At 39.0% G+C, this 13,515-nt stretch overlaps 1 protein-coding gene across 1 annotated transcript in view; it reads left to right on the forward strand.

Moving 5' to 3' along the window:
- LOC129242139 (mucin-2-like) overlaps positions 1-13,515 on the forward strand; it is a 162,299-nt gene that overhangs the window by 112,223 nt on the left and 36,561 nt on the right. Inside the window, exon 4 of the mRNA XM_054878700.1 lies at positions 1,858-5,510. Coding sequence (XP_054734675.1) covers positions 1,858-5,510 — 3,653 coding nt within the window. The remainder of the gene's footprint in view (positions 1-1,857; positions 5,511-13,515) is intronic.

A 13,515-nucleotide genomic window follows, 5' to 3' on the forward strand; every position in this document is an offset into this window, starting at 1 on the left:
CCTATCCTGTCCTGAGGATGACGACACTGCAGAGCATTTTCTCTGTAGGTATCCGGCGTTTTCCTGAATCAGACTTAAGATATTGGATTGCGATATACTGAGTATGCATAAAGTTCATACTCTTCCTCTTCCGGATCTCTTAAGATTCATCAATGAGTCCAAGAGATTTGTGGAAGAGTGACCTCAAACTAATTTTTCCGTCTTATCACCCACTTTTTATCTTTCCTATCTCTATTCTTTCTACTGAAATCTATCCGCGTGTAGTACAATGGTCTCTTTACTGAGTGCTTGGACAGGTTCAAGCCCCCCACAAATCTAATCTAATGTAACCTCCTCTTGGGCACGACATCTTTTGGCAAACCTAATATGTTGTTAAATGATTGATTTATGCTAAACAGATATTACGAAATGACTTTTTCAGGCAACTTGAGCTTGAGTATTGACGCTTAACCAGACATTGAGCAACCGGCGCTAAGATTTCTTAACTAAAAAAGCGCTGAAAGCAATAGTATCTGGAACGCTTGGCATGGAGTTCTAGCTAAATAGTGCTAGAGTTAGAGTTCGATGCTTGAAACTTGCTGCCGTTACTTGCGTCCAACTTCCTTCTTCACTGCCTTTTGATGCTTTCAACCCCGCTTTAATAGATTTCCATAATTCTTGGTTCTTTACTCTGTTGAACTCTGCAGGCGTCACACACTTTTAGGCGCCCTCAACCGATCGCATTTAAATGCTAGACGCTCAGCGATCATTCCGGTAACAAAACTCTTTGCGCACTCTGCCATACGCTGGGTATCATATCAAACCCCATTAATGACAGCGCAATCACTAAACAAAATGCAAGATAAGAATAGCTGCCTGAATGTGTGAGATAAGTTAGTGGCAAAAACAAAACAAAAAAAAAAAAAAAATGAAAAAAGCAGCACAGTGAAATGAATAATATGAATGTCAAACAAACAAAAAACCAAAACAAAATATAAATTATGCATACAAATAAGTGTTTATGTGTGTGTGTATGCACGAATGTGTGAAGTAAATACTCATAAAAAATGCCGGCGCATTGCAAATGGGCGATGAAAATTGGCCGAAATGGAGAGCAGGGGCCAAAATAATACGTAATCTAGAACAGAGAAACCTGTGGGCGGGGGTTTGAGGGTTGGAGTAAGAGTTGTGTTAGAGTCAGTATGTAGTTGATGGTCGAAACAGAACCAGTAATAATGATAAGCGCCAGTAGGCAATGGAAAAGAGCAGTTGCTTGGAGAAGTGCAGAGTTGAGTAGACGGTATGTAGATAGTTAGTTGGTATGGTTAGCAGGGTAGGCGTAGCGTCAGGGGGCAGCAGCGTATGTGAAGACCCAGCGGCTCACTTTGCGCCGACTTGCTGCCTTCACGCTCTGCATTGTAGGCAAAAGTAATTAGTACAAGTTTTAATTTGGCACAGTTAAGGTGGCAAACGGTAGAAAAGATACTTGAGTAGTAAATCAGAGAATAGAGGTAAACTTGAAAACAAGAAGAACTTCGGAGAATGCAAAGCTATTTGTGAATATTCAAATTTAGGAACTGTGCAAGTAATTTCCGCATAATGTAGCGGCTGTTGTGGCATTCAAGAAAAAAGGAAATAGTCAAAACGCTAAACAACTTGTCAATTTTGTATCAGTTAATGCCGTTGGCGATAATTAAAAAAAAAATTTTTTGTTGTATAATTACTAACAAAATATACTGTTTGCTTGACAACGAGTTCACTGTTTTTTCATTTTTTTTTTTTTTTTGTTTTGAGGAAAGTATGTATTTGAAAATAATTAAAAACTCGTAAACGATTTGACGAGCTGATGTTGTTGACACAATTCTCTTCTTTTTCCAGACCGATCGTAATTGTGGACGATTTGAGTCAACAGCCACAGCCTAAACAGTGCACAAAGAACGCTGAAGCAGAGCAGATCACTGAACACAACCGAGAAGCTGAAAGTGAAGAAAAAATAGTTTTAAATGCGTTGAACGAGACAAAGGAAGCGGTCGATGTGAAAATTGCGAAAGGTACAAAACCGGCAACAGAAGAAGTAAAGGAGTCACAAGAGACTACTAAGTCAGTAGAGCAAAGTGAAGCCGATGATACAAAGTCAGAAACAGCCACAAAGAAAGTGAAAGGCACAAAGGCGGAACAGATCGGCATCACCGAGTCGACAAGTCCAAGCGCCCAAATAGAGAAGAAAACGTCTTTGAACTCTGCAAATTTGAGCGTCACTACCACTCATTCACCATCCACAACAAGCAAAGCGAGGAAATCCCAATTCATTGGCGTGCCCGTAATGCCGCCTACAGTGCCCACAATGGAGGTTACCCAAACTGCAAATGCTGCACAAGCAACGAGCGATGATAAGGTAGCCGTGGAGAGCGCAACGATTGCGGCAAAAGAAATTGATAATGAAAATATGACAGTGAAAGAGAATGCAAGTGAAATGAATAAAACGGCAGTAAGTCAGGTGAAATCAAGTGATAAGATAACCAACACTGCGACCAATGTAATGTCAGAAGTTAATTCCCAGCCAAGCGATTGTAGAGCAGCAGAGGAATTGGAGGTGACAGAGCGTGTTGATATGCCAAATGCCAAGGCTAATGGGGCACTTAATGGTGACAAAAATGAAATGGCGATAACAGCTAATCAGGTGTCGATCAATACGGCGGCACCATTTGAGGGGCATCAAGTGGGTCAAAAGCCAAATCCAGAGGAATTAGTAGAGCCCACCACGATCAACACAAAAGCGGAGGCAACAAAACTTGTTGAAGCGGCAACTGTAAAAACAATGCAGCAAACAAGCAAAGTAGAGACGCAAGATACACATATCGTCAATAAATCAGAAAACGCAAACGCAGAGATTACCACAACAAGCAACAGCAGCGCTAGCAGTACGAATAGTGAGGCGCACACTGAACAAACGGTACAGCAAAAGGTGGAAGAGAAGGTGGAGCAAAAGTTGAGTGGAGAGACAATGCAGAAGCTGGCCCACACCAAGACCACAACTACCACCAAGAAGCAGGTAATCAAGTCTAGCACATCTTCTACGCAGCGTTTCGAGAATACCACCTTCGATACGCTGGACGGTTTGCCGGAAGAGTTGCGCAAAGCGCTTGAGAGTGGCGGTAAGATCAACACAATTACTACTACGAAAACCAACAACAACAGCAGCAGCAGCAGCACTACCACCACCACCCCCAATCCTACTGCTCCATTCAACACGAACTTGATGGATAATTTGAGCAAGCCCGTCGCCTTTACGCTACAACCTTATGCGGAACGCATCAGCAGCGCCGGCTCGCCACGCATAACCGTCTTCGAAGAAAGGCATTTCGAGAGCAATCAGAATGCATATACCGAAATACGCACACGTGACGCAACCGGCGAGGAGAAGGTGCAGACGAGCACTGAATCGCATAACGAACGCGCCAAATTGAAGAAGGTACACAGCCATGGTGACGAATTGGATCAGCTCGGTGTTGACGTCGATGCTGAAGGTGTTGCAGCCGACAACTTAGAACCGATGACGGTCACCGCGACTGCGGAGACGCGTATATCGGAATTAGCCGAGAATCCACAAGATATGCAAAGTATTGAAAGGGGTATTTTGAATTTATCGGAGAGTGGTAAACAATTGCAACGCAACGAGTCGGGCGGTGTGGAGTATATGGAGTGTGAGCATCAAGTGCAGGATTCATATGAGGATGTGGAACAGATTTTGGGCGGCAATGATGCCGCTGCCACTGTGGATAGTGACAAGAAGCCGACGTTGCTGCGTGAGCTGAGTGAAACGTTGACTTTGACTAAGGATGGTGAGAAACAGGTGACGCGCCGCAGCGAAACTACGATAGAGACGCCGAAGAAGGGCGCTAAATTACTTAAGAAATCTGATGAGGAACGGCGCTTGGAGTTGGAGGCACAAAAGTTGATTGAAAGCTATCAGAAGGTAAAGAAAGAAGCCGAAAAGTTGTTTCAATACGAATTGTCCGTAGAGGAGGGCTTTGATTTCGGCGACGACAAGCAAAGGAAAGCTGAAGATGACGTCACGCCTATGGTAATAGAAGTAAAAGACCAAGCAGTGGGTGACAAAGAGACCGAAGAAAAAAATGTGTGCGTTGAGGAAAATTCAGTTTTAGAGAACAAGAACGAGCCGTCAACTAAACAAAATAAAAACACACAGCTAACACCAAAAGAAACAGGTGAACTAGCACGTGAAATGTTTTCCCTGACTGAGGAGAAAGATGTCGTGGGCGTGACACAAAATTTAGTTCCTGAAAAAGTAATGCAGCCCAGCTCAAGTCTTAACAAATTAGATGCTACAAAGCTTACCATGGGATTCTTGGAGGCTGAACGTCGGTTTGTGGAGCCAGAAGGCAAGAAATTGGTTGGTGGTGTTGAGAAAAAAATCGAGGAGGGACCAAAACCAACCCTGCCCACAAGCATATCACCAGACTTGCTCGATAACGAGCCAATTTACGTGTTGCATAAGAATATTATTGAGCAACCCAAACCTGATTTGGTAGACGCCGAACTCAATGACACTTTGGTGCCGCCTGTATTAAGTAAAGTTATAGAAATCGAAGAGATTAGAAAACCGATTGAGGCTGAAGTCGAATTACCTCAGCGCATACGTCAATTCGAAACCGTTGAGATCAAGATTAAACAAAAGCTGCCAGCATCAACTAATGTCAACGAAGCTGAAGCGGCCGGGAAAATCACAATGCAGGCGTCAAAATCAACGCCACCGCCCATCCCACAGAAACGTGAGCACAAAATAGCAGAGGGCACGTCCAAAAAGGAGCTCACGACTGCATCACTGACAAGCGCACCCACACCCACACACACACCAACTGCTAAGAAACGTGGCTCAATCGAACTGGCCACCGCCAGCTTTGGCGACCACACAACGAGTGCAAACAAGCTGCAAACGTCTAAATTAGGTATCCCAATTAACACACCGAAATTCCAACAAAACAGCGCACAAAATCAACAAACTACCAAATCAGCACAACCAGCGCCAGTAGTCGATGCGCAACAACAACGACAACAACAAACATTAGAGCGTATTATTGTCGGCGTAGAACAACAGCAATTTGACGATGCAAACAACAAGCAAACGGCAATTATTACCTTTGCTAGCGAAGATTTGCCAACGGAAATGGCGCCGGTCAGCTCACCGAAACAAGTTGTCGCAAATGTAGTGAGCGGTGGCAATAGCAGCGGTGCGATTGCTGCTGAATTGCATTTGGAGACCATTAACTTGCCAAATGAGCCACAAAATACGTCAACACCAACGGAGAAATTGAGAAAATCAGAGCGCGTTGGCGATGGCGATGGCATGCAAACGACAAAAACAACACCAACAACTGCGTCTACGACATTTGTGTCAACATCATCTTCGGCGGATTCGGTGCAAAGTGTCATTGAAGTAGGTGGCATTGTGGAATCGCCATCGGAGGATGAATTGGGCCGCGGCGTGCAGACGGATGCAAGTGAAGAAGGTAAGTCTATTTTGACAGATGAGTCATGCATACGTATTTCACTTGAAATTGGAAAACTATGCAGCAAGAGGTTTAATAATTTTCTGCATTAAGTGGTTGATATGTATATATAAATAAGACTGAGCTAAAATAGAAACAATAGGAGCTGTGTTCTGGTAACTTCGAGTTTATTTATTCAAAATAGTTCTCTCTGGCCCCGTTGCACTGTTTGGGGTGATCTAAAAGCTTTCCGAAAGAGTGTTTCGGTGCAAGTCTATAGGTTTTTCCTTCACGTTGTTCCGCAATTCATGAAAAAAAAGGTTCGTGCATATAAAAATTATAAAAATTCAACGCAATTTTGGAACAGCTTAAAATGTTCATTTCATTGTACTAAATTTAATAAGTTTTAAAACTGCATTCCAAAAATTTTTTCTAAAAAGTGTAATTAAAATTTACCGAAATTTTAGATGACCTCTACGGACGCAAAACGTTTTTTTTTCATGGCCAAAAGCAAATTTTCCGAATGGGTAGAAGTCACTGGAAGGCATATCAGGCGAATACGGTGATTGATTGATGGTTCAAATGCGATTTCTAGTCAAAAAATCAGTCAAAAGAGTGGATCGATGAGATGGTGCATTGTCAAGCAGTAAGAGCAAAGCTGGAGCTCTCATTCGGGGTTGTCAGGGCGAATTCGACGAATGCGATGCAACAAACACTTCAAAACGCCAAGATAAAAAATTGCTTTGACGGTTTGGCCTGTTGGCACGAACTCCTTGTGGACAATTCACTTGGAATCGTAAAAACAAATGAGCATCGACTTGATTTTTGATTTCTCCAAACGCGGTTTTTTCGGTGATGGCTCGTCTGGGACCTTCCAATCGGCACTTTGACGCTTAGTTTCAGGTTCATGTTGGAAACACCACGTTTCATCACCAGTTACAATGTTGTAAAGGAAGTTCTCGTATTTACTCACCTCTTTAATGAGGTCTTTCGAATGTTGAATTCTGAGCAATTTTTGGTCCTCAATTAACCTTTCCTGAGCCCAAATGATCAGTTAAACTGCATTAAGTCGATGTTTTGGAGATATTCAACTCCGATTCCATGAATTTCAATGATGATTTTGGTTAATTTTTGATAAATTTACGAACAATTTCGATGGAGTTTTCGGGGATTACTGATTTTGTGCGGCCCGTTTGTCATTTATGTCCTCACAACCATCTCTAAAACGTGAAGCCACTCATGAACTCTGGCGCGAGATAGACAATCATCGCCATACACTTTTTTCATCAATTCAAATATTTCGGTAAACGTTTAACCGATTTTAAAACAAAATTTCGTATTAGCTCTTTGTTCGAAACTAATTTTTGTACCGATGACACAAACATATTGGCACTTTAGACGCAATAACTTCGCTTCCACTGAACCGATTTTCACCAAGCTTTCACTGAAAGTCAGCTAGGAATGTAACTCCCAACGCACGAACGCACTAAAAAGATGGCGCCTTCAAAAACATTTTTATGACGCCAGTCGTGTTTAGTTTAGACTTAACCTTGTACAAGGCTGGATTTCCAAACTGTGTTGGGATAAGAAAATGTTGGAATGGTGAATGTGCAGCCCACAACAATTGATAACAGATTAGCAATTTAATTTTGTATTGGAGTTTGAATGTTCATTATTTTTATTTGCAAAGCATGGCTCACAGGCTAACAAAAACCAAATAAATCGAAGGTTCAAGCTTTGAGCAAAAATTTGAATAAATTCATAAATGCCACGGCTTTTATAGCTTACTAAATTTTAGTACAACAAAGTGCAAGTTTCAAGTTGGTGAAAATTTTCGCTGATTTTTTATAAATTTTTCCTTGACGGAGTTGCGCAATCCATAAAAAAAGCTCTTGCATATAAAAAATTAATGCAATTTTGGAACAGCTTGGAATGTACATTTTATTGTACTAAATTTAATGAGCTATAAAACTGCGTTCCAAAAATTTTTTCCAAAAATTGTAATTAAAATTTATCGGAATTTTTCTAATTTTTCATAGAATTTCAAAATTGAATTTATATGTTTCTTAGTAGACAATGAGATATTCTTTTGTTCAAAAATAATGAAAAATAATAATAAAATTAAAACTTGTCCCAATGAGGTAAAAATGCTGATGCCCTTTTTTTTGGCCACGGCGTACATACCTCCATATGGTGGAGACGTTGGTACGAGACATTGTGCAGTTGCGGAGAAGAAAGTGCTGTAGGAACTCTCGCTCTTCTACGCCGCAGCAACATTTACAAAGTTTCCGGCAAGGTCTATACAATTCCAACTATGTTTTGTATCGAACGTAAAGAAGCTCTAATAACAGTGTGGCTCTCATCATTTCTTTTTTTCAGTTTCGGCTCCATAGCCTGCGCATCCAAAAAATGTAAGCGAGTATTTCATCTGGAAGCTAACTCAAAATCTCCTTCTGCTTAATCCCAATCCCTTCCTTCTGCTAATTGGAAATAAAACAAGCTTTAATCAGATATCAGATAAATCAGATTAAAAAACGTTATATATTAAAAAATCGTAAGAAATTAATGATTGCTGAAACTATTTATATATTTTCGTCCAAAATTAATATTAACATAATACACTTACAACCACAACAGTACAACAGAAACGCTCATAAGCGGCTGTGTATTTGTTGTTGTTTTTCCCATACAGGCATTTCGTATGAGAAGAAACCATTGCTCAAATAAAATGTCATAACTCAGGAACGGCTGCACCGATTTCAATCAAACTTCACACAAACCACCTCCTCAAAGATTGAAAAGAACTCTGAAATTTTTGTGTTAATCGGTTGGGCGGTTCTTGAGTTATAAGATTACCAAGGAAATGTAACTTCTTTTTATATATATAGATATTAGGTTGGGGAATAAGTTCGTAGCGTTTTTACCGAAGACTTTTATTTAAACAAAAAACACTAATTATATCAATAAGCTAATCAATTATATATTCGCTTTTGCTGTTTACAACCTCTTCCCACCTCTCGACCAATTTGTTGCTGTCGTTTCGCCAAAACGCGCCTGGTCTGATGTCAAAGAAGTTGTTGAGCCAGTTTCTAAGGACCTCTTTGTTATCGAAGGTAACGCCCTTCATATTGTTTGACAGGGAGCGGAAAAGATGGTAATCGGTCGATGCAAGGACCGGAGAATCCGGCGGATGCTGAAGAACCTGCCATTCGAGCTCTTAGAGTGCAGATTTGATGATTTTATGATGATTTGTGCAAACATGAGGCCTGTCGTTGCTTTGCCCATATCGATCAGGTCTTTTCAGTCGAGTAGCCTCATTCACGTGGTGTAGAGCTCCTTGTTGACCGTGTTATTCTTTTTGAGCATATCCCAGTGCACCACTCAAAAATACAATTAACATAGTTTTATAGAGCAGAAAAGGTTCTACCGAATGAATACTTACCCCTTGCCAAACTGCAAAAAAATCTTTGTAAAATAAAACAAAATATAAAAATAGAATAGAAGCTCCCCCTTTTACTTTCGCTCGTCAAATTGCTAATATTCTTTAAAAAATCTGGTTAGTTTGCGGGAAATCAGCGTCTTTCCTGTCCATTCCTTTCTTTTACAGCCTTACTCTAGACCTTAAGTACAATGTCGATATTGCCTTAGTGCTTGGTAGCTATTTAATTTTGGAGTAATGTCTGGGCTTGACTCATGTCATTTCAAGTCGTAATATGTAGTCTGCTCTTGCACGCTCTGAATGGTCCTTTTCATTTCGTGCTCTTCAATTATCAAAATGTTTGCCGCAACTTACCGCTATATGCGATTTTGATTTGCGCCTCAAGTTGGCTGAGACAAGAGTAGGAACACCTGCCAATGGGGACTGGGAAAAAAATTAGTTTTTTCTTTCGAAAAAGAACAAATCCTTTAAAAGAATGATTCAAAATAATTTACTTAGTTAATTAAAAATGTTTTGGAAGACAATTCTTCTGCTGCGTAGCAGAAGCTTTTATCGCCATTTTTGCTGTCTTTCGAATTTAATTTTTATTTCTTATAATGCAACTCCCTCGTTCAACGTCTTTATTTGCATTGCCTCGCGTGGTGTTTGCATTTAATTTTGGGTAACTCGTGTCGGTCACATTTAATTAAAACTGTAAATGAACGCAAAACCATCAACACACACAAACACACACGTACGAGTAGGCCTTAATGCTTTGCTGTGGCGGTAGTTTGCTTAAACAGATGCATGCACCGATGTGTGTGTGTGTGTGGATGTGTGCATGTATGTATGCAGGCGTGTTTGTTCACGTAGTCAATTCATTGATGGCAAATGCAAAAATGCATCATTGCATGCCAAAGCTGAAGCTGATCGGCTAAATGAATATCTACGGCTATGTATTTAACCACTTTGAGTGCTGAGTGTTTGTGTGCGTTAGAGATGTCAAATGTTTAGATTTTTAACAACTTAATGTAGTCCCGAAATACCGGGATTAGTCCCAAGATTCAGATCTTCATTATTTTGCAATTAGTTAACTCGAAAAAAATTTCAGCAATATTTCTTGAGAAGCACCTTCTATCATAAAACTGAAAATAAATGAACAAATTTGTTTTAAAAATACATACTTTTTCCATTATTTAATAACATCTGACTTAGTAGATGCCTGATAAAGTAGCGTAAGATATGTCGAAATAAGCTCAGTGCAAAAAAAAAACTTAAACAATAAAAAAATTTATTTTACTTTTGAAAGAAGTTCACATATTTTTTTTAAACTGTGGCTAAGCTGACTTTTTTTATTTCCATGTAGCTGTTAGCTCAAAATAAAACAAGGCGAATTCACTTTTTGTTTTCTACTTTGCCAATACTTTGCTTTAGCAATCAAATGTGCAAAATATTTTTGTTGGTCTATTGCCACCATCTTTAATGAATGCGCCTTGGTAATAGCAGTAAGCTGATTATATTTAAGGCGAATTCGCGGCAAAAATAATTTATTTTCCGAGCATTCTTGATGATTGAAAAATACAAAAAAAAAAATTGTGATTCTGATTGCTCTTTGAGTTAAATTCGACAGGGCGGAAAAAAAGTATTTCGAGAAAAATGCGATACAAGTTTTCATTCTTATACACCTTTAATCCGACGCTCATCACTTCACTGATTTTATAGAGACTTTTTAGATTTCCTATTAAGCTTAAAACATTGAAATCTATTCTTTAAATTGTAAATGAGTTTTAAAGCAAAAAAAAAAAAACAACAAAAAATGTATAATTTGAAAGTGCTGGAGGAGCTGCCCCCTTAATTGCTGTAATGAATTGTTTTTATAAATGCAAGTATATGCATGAGAGCCAAATGAATGAATGAAAAACTATCTACAAAATTGCTTGCAAGTGCTTCTTTCGTTATAATTTAGCTCATGAAGGACCAACGAGATCAAGCGGTACTAGAAAAAATGGTCCATTCCGTTCCAAAGCACACTTGCCTACTTTTAAACGATTTTTTTTCTCCTTATTAAAAGTGAATTTTCACAAAAGTAAGCCGACATAATTATAATGCACACAATTTTCAAATTAAAATACAAACAAACAGAGTGTAAATACACATCCATCCTATGTAGGCAAACCCCAAGTCAAGATAAGTAAAATAAAGCAAATCAGATTTTCTACCCATACCACCTTGAATGGACTCGCCTTGCGCATAGCTGCTCACTTTTGAGCGTGAGTTCGAATATATCCAAGGCGAAATCATTAAAGGTGATAGCACTAGGCCAAGAACACAATTTTAAACATAAGATTGCCACGTCAAAGGGGAAAACAAAGAAGTGATTTGTGTGTTCATACTAGCATTTGAATTTGAATTAAGTGCCAAATTTCAATTTTCGAATTACAAATTTGTACGTAAGTAATAAGTTTCATAATTCAATGCCGACAACCGAATGTATACGAAAAAAAAAAAAACAAATCAGCTGGCCTACTGCTATCACCTTTAATAGATTCATCTTGCACATATCAAAGCGAATTCAATAAAGGTGATGGCACTAGACCAACGACAATGTTTGAAACGTTTGATTGTCACGGTAAGGTATGAGTAAACGAGAAAAAAAAGAATGAATTCGCCTTATTTCATTCTGGGTACACAATATGGACACGGCGAAAGAAAAAAATACATATCAGCTTATTTCCCGATGCCTCCTTTAATAGATTCGCCTTGGTTTTGGAGAAATTTGAGCGAGGCTTGCTGGGATTATTTTGACATTTTTTACATACTTTTTTTAATTTTTACAAATTATTTATACATAGCGTTAACGTCGTTGGAAAACTGAAGAAATACTGACACTTCTGTTGGGTGTTTGGCCGAGCTCCTCATTCTATTTCTGGTGAGTGTGTTGGCAGAAATACACTCGGAGGTTTGCCATTGCCTAGGTGCGACCGCTATTAGAAAAAACTATTTCTATAATTTTGCTGTTTCATGCACGGAGATTCGAACGGCACTCCCCAATTGGTAGTCACGCATCAGTCCATTGAGATGTTGCGTCCATATGCTGATAAAGAAGATTGACAATTTGTGTTTAGCTGCTGAAATAGTAGTAGTAATAGTTCAAAAGCTCGAAAGTTTCGGGTAAACATTTGAGCAGTTGAGCAATGGGCGAGTTTCGAGCGATTATCGAGCTACTTACACACCTGATTACACCTTAGGTACTTAGCGATCTAGTATGCCTTGCATTTAATTTTAATTAAATTAAATTTTAATTAAAAATAAGGCAAAAACAAAAACGTTCCAAGAAATTGATATTTGCTAAAGAGTTAAAGTCCATGCTATTTTTTTACCACAAAAGGAGATTCTTCTGTTGCCATTTTCAAGAGATTACAAATCCCGAAAATATTAGGATTGTTGATACTTAAAAAAAATCGATGTCAAAAGTGTTTGTTTTTACCGCAAAAGGGGATTTTTCTTTTTCCATTTTCAAGAAATTACAAATCCCGAAAATCTCGGGATTGTTAGGAGTTAAAAAGTCAATTTTTCTTTTTTTACCGCAAAAGGGATTTTTCTATTTCCACATTCAATAAATTACAAATCCCGAAAATGTCGGGATATAAAAAGGTCGGGACTAACATCACATGCATGCATGCACATATATATCTTTATCCGAAAATGTCGGGATTGTTGACACTTAAAAAATTTCGGGACTACCATCACTATACATGCATGTACGTGTGCATGCATCTCTTTATTTGCATTTGTGGCCAACCAGCAGAGCTCGTTTGCAAATTTTAATTTGTGTACTGTTAGTGTTTTAATTAAAAAAGAACAGTAGGCAACAGCAGCGCATGTATGTATGTATGCATGTTTGTGGCAGAGCACAGAATCCATTTGTTTGCTGACTGCTGCTGGCCGCTAGTAGCAGGCCATAAATACATTGAAACCAATTGATGCACGGCAGTATTTAGTTGCGTATTGTTGTTCCGAACATGCAACTGCACTTTACCGCATGGAAATGAATTGAAAATAAGAGAACAAGAAAAAAAATAAAATAGCTTTTAAATTAAAAACCAGAAAAATTGCAAAGTAATATATGCGCCAGCAAAAATCAATCGGCATAAAAGCAGTTGGTAGAATGCGAAAATTGCACGCAATGACTTTTGCTGCTGCTGCTGCTACAAAATATTCGTGTGGCACATGCCATCAGTTACAGCTCCGATGCCACATGGTGCTCTCAATATGTGTGTAGATGGATGTACATACATGTATGAATGTATGTACGTATGCATGAATATGTAAATCACAGCGTATCATCGCCGACTGACTGACCTGAAAATTTATGGCTTTTAGGGCATTTATAACTCTCGGCAATGATGCGAGGTTATTGATTTTTTCTCCTTTGCTGCGAACGTATGCAACAACGTACTATACATATACCAACTATGTTGCATGCCATGCGGAGATCTCAATTTTATTGTAGAATGGAATGATTGCTGATTTTTTCTTGACTTCTTTATTTTGTGCTATTATTTGCTACACGTTTATGCTCTTATAAGATGAGCGTTTAGCCATGGC

Source organism: Anastrepha obliqua, chromosome 3, assembly GCF_027943255.1.
Source record: "Anastrepha obliqua isolate idAnaObli1 chromosome 3, idAnaObli1_1.0, whole genome shotgun sequence".
NCBI lineage: Eukaryota > Metazoa > Arthropoda > Insecta > Diptera > Tephritidae > Anastrepha > Anastrepha obliqua.